Raw genomic sequence first — 15,868 nt, 5'->3', positions numbered from 1 at the left:
AAGGTTTGGTGCAGGTAAGTCTCGCACACAATTTCTAATCAAAGAAGATTTCAGCTCAAAAAAATGTTGTCAAAAGACTCTCAAAAAAACATTGACAGTCTTTTGACAGCACAGAACCTGATCTTTCCACACATAAGCAGGCACCATTCCATTCCAACACTGTGAAGGAGAGGAGTCCAACAACCCTGTCTCAGCTGAGAACTGGTCAACAATGCTGATGCAAAGCCCATTTCAATGTGCACTTAACCACACTACCACCATCTAAAATCCAGATCTCGTGCTCATCTCCCCATATACACTCATGATCTCTGCTGGGAATGCTGCTTGAGCAAGGTCCTTAAGGATTGCCTCCATATATGCTGTAAATCACATATGTCAGTGTGATCACTCACCAGCTCAGTGTGGTTCCCCTCCCCCCCCAAAAAATAAAACAAATGTTATAAAAGCAGCATATCTGAAGTAGTCTAGTAATAAAACATCACTTTAGCTTGCTCTGCAGCAGTATTGCTGCTAAGAGAGAGATTGAGCCTCAGCCTTCAAATGTATTAAAATGGAAATGAATATACGTCCAAGGTCATTTGTCCCCCAGTTGATCTCCTAACATTAAAGTATCCTACTGCAGAAGGAGGATAGCTCCAAAAGGGAGGAAAGCCCAGCAAGAAATGAACCAAAGTTCAAAGATTACGTTTGCTAATTTAGCCAAATCTTATCTGCTCAGGACCGTTCTTCGGAAGCTAATAGACGAAGAAATAAGACAGCTGAATGAAATCTCTAACTGCGTGATGAAGTAGAAGCATCAGCATTATCAACTGAACAGGTTTCCTGTCAACTGATGCACTGTAAATTGAATACCCTATATAAAAACAAGCTTTTTAAGCTAGAATAAGTATTTTAAAGGTCTCTGTTCCTAGCAAAGATCAAAAGAGACTTGAGGTCTTGGTTACAGAGCACACTGCATTCTCTCCCATTCTTCTTTAAAATGCTGCTAAAAATACATACGCTTACAGCAGTTCTATATCAGTCTCATACTTCTCTCTAGGCCCATTTGATGGCCTATGTTGTAAAAAATAGTAAAGGCCTTATACAAACACATCCACCCCAAACCCATGTACAGAGAGCGCCATGCTACCAGTGAAAATACATTTGCACAAAAACATCCATGGGCTTTCTAGTGCATTTCGTTCTTGAGGCTTTTCAGAGTTCAACTAGCTCGGTTCTAACAGACATATGAGATGGTTCTTGCTCCAGAAGGAATGTTTTCTTAATTCAGCTGCAAAAACACACTTATATTTTCCCATTTTGACTCATTCCCCCTGCCTGCCACTCCCCATTTAAGCTCTGTGAGCAGAGTAAAAGAAAGCAAACTCTTAGAGCTAGCATCATTGACTTCTCTCTCCCTCCCCAACATAATTCAGAAGGACTTTGCAGCTAGTTGGCAGGCTTTGCTCCACTTTAAGTGGCACAAATTAGCCACATTACACACAGTACAAAGTGAACTGCTGTGGCTCTGAGTCACAGAACTAAAGCTTTTAGAAATTTAGAAATCAGATAGGATAAAAGAGTAACTGGAACATAACTAGGTTATAAACTGGGTTGAGAACAAATACAAAAACATCTACATTCATTTTTTTCTCCTCACAAGGATAAGAACATCAACACTGTTTTACTCCTCTTAGACCACACAGGAAAAGACTATAGATTATGAAGAGTCATCATGGCTACAACAAATCTCTCCCACTAACGTAGAATAAAACTGGACTGACCTGCACAGAGGAGTTATTCTACAGGGGTCAGTAAAGGTGACAGGGAGCTGTTTTGGGTCCTGAGACTGTCTTTTCCTTTAGGACTTTACAAAGGTGAGCTCACTGCTTCGTGCAGCATATCACTCCATGCTCAGCTTGTCAGAGAGGTTGTGCTGAGCCTCTGCCTCCTGTCTTAACAGACATCATTTCCATAGTTTTATTAGGGTGACACTGGAGAAGGAAAAGGAACCTCCTACCAACTGGATGCTAACATATCTCCATAGAGTCAAATCTTATATAAGCTCCTCCGGACTCAGATTTGCAACTGAACCCTACACAACACGAGCTGCTGTTCTGGCCAGCTGCTTTGTATGGGTCAAATCCAGGACTATGGATACACATTTCAAGGCTATGAGGAAAACCATTCAGACTCAAAACCTTGAAGTAATCCTACAGGAATAACTTCCTCCTGCTGAGACTGCTTTAACAGATGAACTACCTAAGGTCAGTTAGAGCTTAGAAGGTCAGTTAGAGCATGCACTTCTCCATGGGGCTGTACAGCGAAGACTGCCTCTGCCATCTCATCCTTGGTGTTTCTTGTACTTACAAACCCTATGTGCTGTAACAAAGAGGTACATAAGGATGTGGGAAAAGCAGTACCCACTAGTTAATTCCTAGTGGTACCTGTAGTTATTTAGGACCTAGGAGAGCTAGGAAAATTTCAGTTACTGATGCAGATAGGGCCTGAAAATCAACTACTATGCATTTAAGAGACTTTTGCAAAGCTCAGCCTTGCACGAAAGTAAGATGATTCATAAGAATTCTATATTTATAATGAAGATTCACTGAAAGTGACTCATGTACTCAGCCAAGCTAATTTTAAATAGATGGGGAAAAACCTCTTGAAGAGGCACATGTAACTGGGGTGGGAGAGGGAAGAGAACTGCACGCAGAGGAGAGCCTCAGCCAGAAGCAACCTGTCTTACAGAACACAATTTCAAAGACAAATAGGCACACAACAACACTAAGAGCTGTCCATCTAAGAGCTGATCAAATAGGCAGCCTGTAGCAAGGCCACAGAACCAGGGTTTCTTCTCCTGTTCCTATCTCAAATCCATTTTCCTCAGTTGCTATTTTCCTCAGTGTATATTTATACTATACAGAGGAGAAAAGAGAGTATTTCACATAATCACAACCTAAAGGCAGAAAACAGTAGCAGAGTGTACACGTAACAAAACTTGGTCATCTGCACAGAAAATTAGGGATTTCTTCCTTCAAACACAAATTGATACTAGAGAGAGACTTATTATCATCCAAAAAATTCTTCTAACATACACCTAGGAGAGCTCTGTGCAAACGTGACATACCAATCACAGAAGCAACATCCCTAAACACCAAAGCTACTTGAGAACTGATGTTACTATATTCAGGTTCTTCTATTTCTTAGTTCCCTATATCCTGCATAGGATTTATGCCATCAAAAAAGCTACATCCTAGAAAGTAAAATCCTCACTAATTCACTATGAAAGGAAAAAAACGTATAGATGTAAACCCTGTAGATGAGCTTTCGGAGCCCTCAGTCTTAGAGAACTTTAGCATTCAGCTCATATTGATGACTTAGAAAACCTGGGTATTAAAGTGAGTTGAGTTTGGGAAGGAGGCAAAGGAAACTACAGTCTATATTCATAGCAATAAGGCATTAGCCAGAGAACACAGCCAAGCCTTGCATTCCTGCAGAGTATATAGGGATAAATACGTTCACCTAAGCTGCAAGTAAAAGATATCTTAGAAATACCAGGCACCCCAGCGTAACATTAGTCTAGCATACGTTAATAAACAAGCACAGCAGAGCAGGTGGAAATTTGAATGGAAAAGGTTACTATTCTCAGAATTTTGCTTTCAGCAACATGTGTCAATACTTATTTCTCTAAACGGTCCATTTGTCTTCAAAGACAAATCTAACTTCCACTCTTAACCTCTCTACTATTATTGATACATAACAGGGTACGTTTGACTGCAAATCCTGCATTTTGCGAAATCCAGAACTGTTTAGATGGCTAATCTCCAATTATTTTCAAGCATAAGTCCCAGTTATGTCTTAGATTTGAAGTATCAAGAAAAAGCAGCCAAGAATTCACAGATTAATACACCTTTACAATTATATATAGCATTAATTCTCAGCAGTGTCTTGCTGTGATATTTCTCCCTTTTTCTTTATTTTTTCTTTATGCCAAAGTGTGATGAATAGCGTTAAATTTTTATTATCGCCAGTAAATTATGGACTGGATTACAAAACTGTTGGACCAACATTCAGCAGTTCCTTTTTAGCCACCTAAATGAAGTGGCTAAGTCTCCAAAGGAGTGCTTTGGTATGAATTGTCAGAAGCTCAGCTCTTCTGAGAATCCTGCATTAGATCACACTTGCTCCACTCCATCATCACAACACACACCTCAGCCTAAATCTGTAGAGACTAGGCAGACAATGGCCACATTTTGGAATTTATTCAGACTTTGATCCTTGAACAGAGTTCTGAAACACCGGCTACCTTTGGTATATGACTATCTTCAAAGTTGTGTTTTCTTGCTAATTTTTTGTATCATATCTTCCAAAATACAGTCATGAGAAACAGCCATCAATATAATGGCTCCCTGATTACATTAAAAAAATATACAAGAACGTCCACAATGTCAAAGCCTAGACCATCAACCTCTGCATAGATACCCCATTAACCTAATACAGCATTCAGTTCACAGTCAACAGCAGAGAAGTGTTCTGAAGATCTGAAATATGCCAATTAGCCAGTGGGATGATGCTGGCTAGAAAAATTCCTGAGGTTTCCATAGTATCTCTGAAAGAAAAAAAAAAAAAAGGGAAAAGAAAAAAACAACAGTTCTTTCAATGACTCTTTGGGCTGGATTCTGCCACCTTTACTCAAAATGAAACACCTTATTCTTCAAGTAGAGTGCGACAACTTACAGAACAAATGACTTAAAGCTGGAAGGGAGCTGTCAGACTTTAATCCATGGCTGTGAAAACTTGATCTTTTGCCAGTTTCTTTCTGGGTTGTAGCTTAATATCCACATATCTCCAAATATGTGTATTTTTAACCTACAACTGCTTCCTAACATATTTCCTTGTTGTTTTGGCTTGGCACTTACTTGGATAATGCCATTATAACAAGAGTTGCTTTCTTACTTGCAATGTACACACGGAAGCAGCAAACGTAAAGAAAAGGTGGCACGGGCCTGAGCGCCATATTTTTTGTAATATTAAAATCCCTGAATTCATCTGTGACAGCAGAACAAAAACAATTCTATAAGAAAACTCAGATTACATAGTATTAGCTCTATGGTGTGCCATTTACCACATAAGGCGATGATGTGACTGCTGTCTTCATGCACAAATTTCCGGGTGACAGCTTCTTCCATGATCTGCTTTACCTAAAATAAAGAAGTAAAAAGAAGTGATTGTAAGATACTAACACAAACTAGCTCAGCACTTGAGAGTTTCAGTTTCAACCTTTGCCTGCCCTTTCCTCACCACCAGAAGACCGACAACTCACATAAGTCACTACTTGCAGGGAGGGAAGGACAAAAGCATCCAAGAAAGGAAAGGAAGGAGGACAAAACTACGTATATTTTCATGGGATGAGGGAACCATTGGGAGAATTAAAAAAAAAGGGTCTATTTGTAGTGGGCCCCCAAAAAGGCTGAATTATTTCAGAGCTCCCAGAATTGCCTCTGGAGAACTTCCTCAGTACAAGTTCCAAAGGGCTATACAAGCTCTTTTATATAATGCATCCCTTGCCTTCTTCTGTGGTTAATTCTGCTCATTAAACAAGATTATGCATTGCCACGTGCTCTTTCCACCTGTGGCACTCTGCTCTTTTTCAAGTACAAAGAATTCCTAAGCTACTCAGGCACACACCACCCCAAGAGACAGCTTTACAGGGACCTGTCTCCCATTTCTTGAGGAAAAAGAACCCGAGATCAGACCCACTACAAACGTCTTACAGGGAAGTGCAAGGCAGTGACATTTCGCAGCCAGTCACACAAATACTTCCTGATGCTTTATCTCTGTGTGAGTGGGTCAAAGCAGAAAAGAAAAGTAATTTTCAAAGAACTCATGATCAGTTTTACTTGTGCCAATCTGGTAAACCAGACGGAAGACCTATAAACATACCACCACAGAGCCTCCTTTGCTGTTTTCTCATCTACATCCGTTAGAAGCAGGCATTTTGCTCAATTTTAAATGAAGTGATAAGACGGAATATCTCTGGAAATAGTCACACCTCATATTGGTCATACTTACAGATATGCAACCCAAAATGAACATTGTTAGTAGATGGATGTCTTTACTAATTGGGGCTTTAGATGCTACAGTAATTGCAATGATGTTCTCAAGGCTCTGTTGTGTCAGACTCCATACAAAAATAATATAGTGCCTATATAGAAGATAGTGCCTCCAGTCCAAGCTTCTAGACACAATTTAACAATGACAGTCGATCAAATTATACCTATATCTATCACAGTTCTTATTGATTGAAAGCAAAGCTCCTCTCCAGTTTCAAGGCTGATGTGTCAAGCTCCAGAGAGAATTCAATACAGATAACCTTCTAAAATTAAGGAAGAAAACAGACAAATCTTACAATTAGGCTCTTAAAGAGAGGCAGCAGCTACTCTCCATTCATTCGCTTGCTTATTTCTCCCCTGCCCAATGGCTTCCTTAGCCTGATGCCAGATGAAACCTATTTGCCTCAACCAACTCATTTATCAAACACTCACTCCTTCTTAGCCGTAGAGCACTTGCTTTTCCAGATACAAACCCACAATCATTTTTGGCTTTTCTTATTTGTAAGCTGTAATTACAGGGTTAAGAAACACTGCTTAAATAAAAGCCACATGATTTTCAATATCTGAAAGTACTACTGTGGCAGGAGACTTAACAAGATGCTCTCTTCTGCCAACACATATACACTTTTTTTTTTTTTAAAAGCTTGAAAATAATTTGGACAGCAGTCCTGGAGTCCAACAAATAGGGTAAGAGAATTGTCTGGTCAGTAATCATTCCCTTTCCACAGGCAGCTCTTTACCAACAAGCTCAACAAGATGGCCTGTATATCAACCCAGTCTAACCTGAGTACCAGTGCAAGCTGATCAGCTAGTGCAAGCTAGCCTACAGCAGAGACTAGGATTTCAAACCCAGGAGGCCAGCAACTGACCACCTCACTTGATGCTTCGCAGTACACCTGGCTGTTGTGCACTGAGCTCTCATTAGGCTGCATCTGATACCTGAGAGAGATAGATTAAAGCCAGCTGAGTTACCACTTCATTATAGTGTCGACAGGTCCAAAGGTTTTAAGCCTTCCCATTCAGCACTGGAACCAGTGGGAGCTACAGGTGCAACACCTGATCAACAGCTGGGCTCTGCATTTGCACTGCTGGGATGAGGAGGCGGCAACTGCCTACAAAGGTTTTTTGAAGGGCTTCCTCCTCCAACAAGCTCATTTGCAAGGTCAATTTTAGAGGTTGCAATCAAGCATGCCTTCCCCTGCCGATCGTTCTGAGGCTTCCATGCCAATTCCTACACACACCCCACCCCTACTCCTATTCCCAGCAGCAGGCTGAAGCAATATCTCCAGCTGACACATTTGCTGCACAAGCCTTTCAACATGTGGAGTTCTGCTTAGAGCCCCAAATTCTGGATCGAAGTAATCCAAGAATCTGGACTTTTTAAAAGGAGCACTCTAGGTTGCAAAAAAAAAACCTTGGGAAAAAAAGCAAATGTATGCAAGAGACTTCAAAACCAGATTTTATATCTGAGTACTTTAAAGCAAGTCTTTTGCTCTTTATAAAACCTGGCTCATTGCTGTTTGCATACTTAGGCTTGACAATATCAATTATCAACAAGGTTATTTGTTTATTTGCTATGGCATTTCTGACACGGCTATAAGACTTTGGACTTCACAGTAAAGCAGTGGAAAGTGACAGAGTGAGAGGATGTCAAAAAAGAAGCAATGGTGTGAGAAGGACTCATGGGTGGCATCTCACAGAGAAAGCACCTGAATTATCCTGTTTAACCAACAGTCCCCTTTGCACATTTTTATTCAAATCATTATTGACTTACAAGTTTAATGTCTGTTTGCCTTGGCAAGAACACCACAAAACTTGCTCCAAACTTCATTTAGAAGTTTGAAATCATCTAGATAATAGCAACTAGATAGACCACAGCTCAGCAAAGGGAATGGGACAGGACAGCTGTGCAGCTGTCTATTTAAATTCCAGCTCAGAACCTCACCTGCATTTTCACAGATGGGAGACAGTACATTCCGGCAAACAGAGCTTGTAGTAGGAAGTAAAGAGACAGTGCCATCAGCTACCTCCAAGCCAACTCATCTCCATGCCTCAGCTAACCCATATGTGAAACAAGGACAACAACAATGACCTAACCTTTGCAGACTGTTCTGATTTCACTTGGATGAAAAAATGTTTTTGAAAATCATATTTAAGCTATTAAATGAAAGGTCTGACTTACCAAAGGGAAAAGGTATCTCTGACTACTGCTAGCGTTAATGTGGGCAGAAAAGGAAGCACTAGAGAGCAGCACAAGGGTAAGTCATGCACACATGACTCAAGTTCATAGACATGAATTCAGGTGCCATTAAGTAAACAGGATTGCAGATTGTGATTTCAGATACAACTCTCCAGAGAGCAGTAAGAGGAACCCAATTCCTGACTATGAGGAGGAAGAAGAGTTATATACTAGGAAGAAGAACTCTCTAGCTCAGAGGCCAATACCCTACTCTACCGCACATTTTCCAGGCATCCCTCACTTATATTTTTATTACAGTTGTTCATTTAGACCCCACTCCTTCACCTCAAGGACGCAAAACCTAAACTGCATCACAAATTAGAAAGAAAAAGGTTTCAGATGTAATAGTCAACCCTGCTTTTATACAGCAGCACCATATGGCCAGCCTGTCAACTAGATTTTGAATCCAGGACCTCAGGAGCTAAACAGAATAGACCAGGCAAGCAATCAGTCTCTGATCACAGCTGCCACCAAATACAAAACAATCTTTGCACATTATCTGGGGAGTTAGTGAATGTTAACAGAAACCACTTTCAGGACATTGATGGTAAATGTGAAGATTCAAAAGCTAGAATGCAGTGTTCGCCAATCCCACATCATTCCTCACTGCCATGTAATTCAGGGATGCTCCAGGCAAGGAATGAAATCAAACTGCTACTGATAAAATGGAACACAAGTTTGATGGGGAATTTTTTTTTTCTAATAATTTTTACAATCTGGTATGTTTTCTGTGTAGGGAATTATGCTGTCAGTGGCCCTGCTGCCTGCTCTGGGGAAGCACTTGTAAATGAAGCCTTCTGAGCATAAACCTACGCTAACACCTACAGGCAAATACTAGTGAACCTGACCAAACTGTAAATTAGTCTCATTAAAAGAAACAACAACTCCCCACCTTAATCCATCCACCTGCACTGGCAAAGAAACCTGTTAAATCTACTGAACTGCTTCGAACACACTGCATTTATTGCAAGAGATAAAGGGTTGCCTCCTCTGGCCAGAGGCAGCACTGTCAACAGACAGAGAGGCACCTGGAGATAAACCTGCTCAAGTGGGAAACAGGCTATTGAGGTTCCATTCCCAGGTGTGACAGATTCCCTCTGTTGCCTTGGAAACATCACCTCCATTCTCTGTGCTTTATTTGTAAAATCAATACAGTATCCACTCATCTTAACTAGGCGGCTGATTTATACTTGCCAGGTGGTAGAAGCATCTAGCAAGCTGCTTCTGTGTTTCAGTCTCTCCATTCACGAACCAGGAGTAGCAATGCTCCAAGGGAACCACACAAAGCTTTAACAGAGCCCAGTGATGGACTCCGAAGACATTCTGCTCTCCCTGGAGAAGGTAACAGACTCTGAGGGCACCAAGATTACCAGTCATTAGAGAGCAAAGACAGAGAAAGGTCTGCCTACCTGAGTAAAAATCTTGGCATTCGGGGGTGTAGAATATTCTGGTGGCAGAATTATCCATCTGTAAAGCAAGGTAAGCTCCTTGGACCAAAGCTGTTGTACATTTGCACAGCACTGTAATGGCTTGCTGATCTAACCTTTTCCTAAACCAAACTTAAGTCAAAAGATATGGATTAAGTCAAAAGATATGGATTTTGACTTAAGTCAAAAGATATGGATTATTTAATAATACATTTCACCAAAAAGAAACACAAGAGAAATGCCTCTATGTTTCATTTCGTAAGTCCTGTTATAAGGAAGCTTTAAAAATGGAAAGAAACTCCAATTTTGCAGGAACTTGACAGTGTATGAGACCAAGAAAATGAAAGACTACTAAGAAGAATCATGCACCAATTGTATACTATTTTATACACAGGCATAGGGCTAGAAGACACCTACAGGTATCACCTTTACATCTCCCAGCTCTGAGCTACTGGTCTGCCCCAAGGAGCAGAGACAGATAGGATTTGTCTTACCACAGTTTTGCTAAACTATCACAAAGATGGGTTTCTGATTATGGCTGACCCAGCACACCTCAATATTATTATCTGCAATCTTTAGGCTTAGGAATTACTTTTCAAATCAGCAACACTTTTTCAAAATACAGGTTACAGTGCTTTCCCCATCACTTCATCATGCTGGGGTGCTCACCACTAGGACAATGTACAACTGGAGGCAAAGAATGCACAATTGGAGGCAAAGAACATGGCACATAAAATACTAGAATAATCAGGACCACAGTTAAAACCCACGGCATTTTTCCTCAAAGGAGGAAACTTTATGCCCAACATCCTTGCCTTCTTTAGCTTGTATTGTTACTGTTCATCCCATTTATTGATCGCTCTAGCTGCACAGCATCTTTGTTATTCTTGAGGAAGAACTGGCTGGTGTCAATACAAACAGTTAAATAAATACCATATTTCTACCCAGAGGTGGTTGCATTTAAGGACCAGCAATTCCATTTATGAGTGCTCTGAAATCTTTCATGGTGAAAGCTGCTAAGGTTATTGCTACCCCAATTGTTTCACAGCTAGAAAGAGTGCTGTGTTTAAATCCAGAAATGGCAAAAAACCTCCATTTCAGTAGGAAAAAGGAAATGGCTAGAGAAAAGCCTGTTTTATGAGCCTACCTGTCACAACAGATTTTCCTGCAGAGAGAGAGAAATGTTTGAAATGTGAACTTACAAGCAGCCTCGGCATGAATCCCAGTAGAGCCAAATTTTCAAAACACATTACATGCCCTCCCTTCTATTAGGATCAACAAAATACATTCTTTACCAGTGGGAACAGAAAGCTCATCTGAGAAAAAGCAAACAGCATTAAATAATCCCAAAAGAAACACATAAAAGGTTTTGCTGGGGGAAAGGAGGCAAAATAATAACAACACTTTGCACCAAGTGGCTTTCAGGGTACCATTTTGTATTTTACAAAGACAATTGAGTTGTAATAGGTTTGGTGCAAACAACATACAAAAAGAATACACTTACTCTGAACTCCATTAGATATTGAGGCTATGTGAAAATAACGCAACAGAAGGAAGAGCTTGGGTTTAAAGGACAAGGGAAGGGAATGACAGCTTTGAGAATATATATGGATATGGGCTAGTCACAAGTTTTTAGAGGAAGAAAATCAGCACAAAAAGACAAACAGGCAGGCATAAACGGCTGCATGAAAATTAGCACAAAAAATAACTGAGGCTTAAAATTCTACAAGAAAAAGTTATTTACTGTTTTTAAGGGCAGCATAACCTGGTGGTTTGTATATTAAAGATTTGTATTCAATTTCTGATTCCATTGACTGTTTAAAAAGAAAACCTCAATTTCAGTGTCTCTGATTTCCTCTCAATACCATTTGTCTTAACATGAGCACAAGAGACTGGGTCCCCTATTATAAGTCTGTATAGTGTACAGGCTATAAGTCAGGGCAAGAGGCGTTACCTCAACATATAAACAATCATGAAAAAGCTATCACGATTATTTTAGAATGGAAAGCTCTGGGCAATCCAAAAAAGCCAAGTCAATATAAATCCTCCAAAAGAGCATTTATAAGGATTTGGAGAAATAAAATCAAATCAAAGGCAAAACAAAAACCTAGGCCATACCGAAAGTATGGATAACTCAAGTGCTATTCAAGTAATTTAAAAGCTACAGTCCAGTTAAAAACATTTTAGACATTTTAAAGACAAATTAACCTGAGATTTTAAATATATATATACACTATTTATTCTCCTCAATTCAAGCTGGCTTGAATCATGAAAATCAATTTCATTTTCACTTTCACGCATTAGCTCAATATTGCAATATTTAGGTCAGGAAAACATTTCTCCAATTTATGTATGTATTTATGTAAACATATTAACCTAGGAGAGCAAGTGTGCACCCTTCTAAATCAAACCTTATGCCATTTTTGGCCCAAAGCTCTTATTTTAAGCTAAAATTTCTAAATGAAGCGGCAAGTCCATAGCTGCATCAAAATGTAGCCTTTAGCACATGAGAGAGGTGAACAATACCTGTTCAATGCAGTGCAGAAAGGTGTTGGGTTGTTCTAGGACGTGGTTCTACAATTTCACATTCACACTGTTCTTTATGTGTCTATCTCTACACTGATACTTCCATTCAACTGACATTGAGTGAAACATCTGACAAACTCCAGTTTCATCTCTGACAAATATTAGGACACCAGATTCAGGCTCAGGAACCTTGGCTGTAAGCAGCAACTTTTCATGTGATCTTTAATGAACCTTCTTGTCTTGCCACTTCTGATTTCCCCAGCTGTGAGGTGAATGCACGGTAAGGGGAAGGGACAGAAGGACGATTAGGTTTTTGGGGTTTTTGAAAAAAATTTTTAGTGCTATGATGGATATGCATTACATCCCCGCTTAGCTCTTATGAAAGAACAGGTAGCTACACGTAGCTGTTATATTTTGAATGCCACACAAATGCAAAATAGGATAGTTGATTGTACTGGAGAGAGATGGCCACTCTCATTGAGCTGGCACTTTCATCTGGAGTGTGTTCAAGACTTTGCTCTTAGACCAGCGTACACTTAGACCAACAAGCACCTCCTCCAAGCACACCTTGGCAGGGACCGCAAAGAGTTTGCTGTTAGAGAGGTCTCAGACAGGGCCTTGCTTCGGTAGCTCTGTGTTAAACAGCCAGTCAGTCCATCCAGAGGCAAAGCGCAGCAGGAACTCTGGAACACATCCTGACAGGTAATGAACAGCATTCTTTGTAAAGACTGAAGTATTACTAGTCCCACTGTAAGCGTGGTCAAACACCATCATCCCTGTTCAGGCACAGTAGGTAAGCAGTTATCCAAGAACTGAACTCAGTTCCGTGCCTGTATTGACATCACTTTGTCACATTGCCTCAGCACGCAAATAGCACACTGCTGCTTAAAGGGGACTGAGACAAACTAACCCAGCCTTCCTCTCCACTTTGTCAGCGTACTGTTGAAAGCACAGGTATTAGCACCACATGACCAGAGACAATTCTGTTGATGACACCACCAGGTAAGGTTTAAACTCTTCAGCAGAGATTATTGATTGAAGAGAAATAAAAGCTAGCTTAGAGGCCCAGGCAGACTCAGCTCTCATTAACTTCAAAATTCTAATACAAGATTATAAGTTTTTTTCAACTTGGAAAGATATAAAAGCAGGACATCTGGACTACATTTTACCAGCACAATTTGCATGAGGCACAAATGAAAATCAGCATAAAAACTAAGCTGAATTATAGGTACAAGCTTGGTTAGGTGCAACTACTATCCCAACAACAGAAGAGTTTGGTCCACATCCAGTTTTACTCAATTTAACACCTTTGCAAACTACAAATAACTGCTATGCTATGCTATCCCAGTGGAAGCTGTGGTTCACGGATTAGACACATCTACTAGCTCATCAAGACCAGTCTTTTCTATTTCTCATTCGCAGCAAGAGCATTGACATAATTTGCTCTAGCCTGCCAACTATGTCTTTATTTAGTAAGAGGAGCATAAGAGGAGTTCAGGCTTGTAGGGAAGACTTGGTGCAAATCATGTTGGACGTGCTGCTAACCAGCATCCTTTATATGCCAACTTAGCTAAATACAGCTGAGAAGAGTAGCTGACTCCTGTGCAGCTTGTCCTGTGTTTTATACTAGCTGACACTCTCTTCAACTGTTAAGTCTCTAATTTTGCTAGCTTATGCAACTAGAGGCTTAAGCTTTAGGGCAGCCTATCTTGCAAGGGGTCAAGGAGGAACTCTCTCTACAGATAAGTTATTTTACTAACAAAATTTCTTGCAGCTCCAAATAAGGCAACTGGTTCTGGCCAGCCTGGCGATGGGCCTAAAGAGTCCAGTCTGTTTCAAGAGCATAGTTTCTGTGTACAGGACACAGTGAGCTAAGAAAGCAATATTTCACAGCTCTACACAGAAAATTGTATATTTCTTTTTTGACTAATGATGATTCTACTAGAGCTTGGTATGGAGAATTTGCGTTTGTTTCTGCATTTAATTTACTAAATCAAATTAGAGTTCAATTTGGTAATTCATCAACTTCCACCATCCATCACTGAACACAGAAGTAACATATACCTTCTCAGATTCCTAAAATGGTCTGTAACAGCCTCCTGTTAAATGCTACCTTGCTATTGGCCATGCAAGGACCCTTACGTTACAGGAATTTTGAGTAGAACTCCATTCACAACTTTTCAGGTGCAAGTTGTGCAAGTAAGACCACAATATTAAGAGAAGGATGTTGACAATGAGAAACATGAACACCACAAATGATATTTTAAAGATAATGACATATGCACAAGAGTGGGGGGAAAAAAAGCCCTCACGATATTCAAAAGCTCCACCTCTTTCAAAGGAGGGTTAAGGAATTTTGCAAGTGTAAAGAGCACCTGCACTCACACACACCAAGTAGTCCAAAAGCTTGGCTGCAAGGGACTTCAGATTTCCGGGGCTGTAGCAAACCAAAGAAAGTGATCTCCTACTGCCTTGCTGGCTGATAGCCTGATCAGAAAGGAAATAGCTATTTCTTTCCATCAGAAAACAGGGCTCTGACATTTGGAAGCTAATTCACTTCACAAACAAGTATCTTCAGGCTCACCTTCTTATCACTGATTTTCCTCCTTCCTCCTCTCAAACTCATAGCTGAGGGAAAGTTAGTAAGAATCTAGGAATAAAAGAAACAGTCCCAGGAGAAGAGAGCTAGAACTATTAGCTCACTACAGACTTACTTCAGCAGATCACCACGACTATCACCTGCTACAGGGATTGAGTAAAGAATGAGCCCGCAGAGACAAGCATCTCCTCTCCCAGGGTCTCTTTGGCCAACCCCACAACACTACTGACATATTTTTGGAACAGTGTTATAATGTCAACTTCAACAACTTAGATGGGAAGATCCTTAATATTTTTTTTCCTATCAGAGAAGGATACAATTTGCTACAGTAACAAGCACAGAAAGGGTTAAACAGTTGTGGCTGAACAAATCCTCCACTTCTCATTCATTGCCTCCTGAAGGGAAATTAGACTTTAATTCAATCTGGCCAAAGCTTTATATTATTTACTCCAGGCAAACTCTTAAGAATCAGCCCTATTGCAGAAGAGATTAAACAAATTCATCACGCAGAAGGCTTAGTTTTTCGTTACGAGGCTGCTCCGGCATCAGAGAGGCTGCGCCCAGCCCCCTGCCTGGCGGGAGGGCGAGCAGGACGGAGCCGAGGCCCCGGCGCCCTTACCGGGGAAGGGACCCCGAGCCCGGCGCCGCGGGGGAGCCTCCGCCTCGCGGAGGGGCCGCGGGAGCGCGGCGCTGTGCCCGCCTCGCCTCGCAGCGGCGCCCCGTCCCTCCGCGGGGCGGCGCAGCCCCGGGCCCCGGCCGCGCCCGGGAGCGGGGTCTGCGGGGGCGGGGGGGAGCCGCCGCGGCGGGCCGGCCCCGTCCCTCCTCACCTCCTTCTTCACGTTCCACAGCAGTTTCTCCTTCACGGCGTCCGCCGAGCAGCTCATGGCGGAGCGGGGAGCGGGGCCGCCCGCCGCGCCGTGCCCCCGCGCTCAGGGCCGCCCGCCCGCGCCGCTGCCGCAGCGCCGCCGGAGCGAAGGCTCCG

The 15,868-nt window shown here is 41.4% G+C and overlaps 1 protein-coding gene across 9 annotated transcripts in view; it reads right to left on the bottom strand.

Moving 5' to 3' along the window:
• Positions 1-15,824, bottom strand: part of SGSM2 (small G protein signaling modulator 2) — an 80,290-nt gene extending 64,466 nt beyond the window's left edge. For 8 of the 9 annotated variants that reach the window (XM_068909889.1, XM_068909894.1, XM_068909892.1 and 5 more), the window contains exons 1-2: positions 15,714-15,824; positions 5,108-5,183 (exon numbers count right to left, since the gene is read on the bottom strand). In XM_068909889.1, the coding sequence (XP_068765990.1) occupies positions 5,108-5,183; positions 15,714-15,770 (133 nt within the window). In that variant the 5' untranslated portion in view covers positions 15,771-15,824. Of the gene's footprint in view, positions 1-5,107; positions 5,184-15,713 lie in introns of those variants that run through there. The other variant, XM_068909898.1, reaches the window with a different exon arrangement.
• Positions 15,825-15,868: the final 44 nt, after the last annotated feature.

Source organism: Struthio camelus, chromosome 16 (assembly GCF_040807025.1).
Source record: "Struthio camelus isolate bStrCam1 chromosome 16, bStrCam1.hap1, whole genome shotgun sequence".
Lineage (NCBI taxonomy): Eukaryota > Metazoa > Chordata > Aves > Struthioniformes > Struthionidae > Struthio > Struthio camelus.
This window is presented reverse-complemented; position numbering and strand designations above follow the sequence as displayed.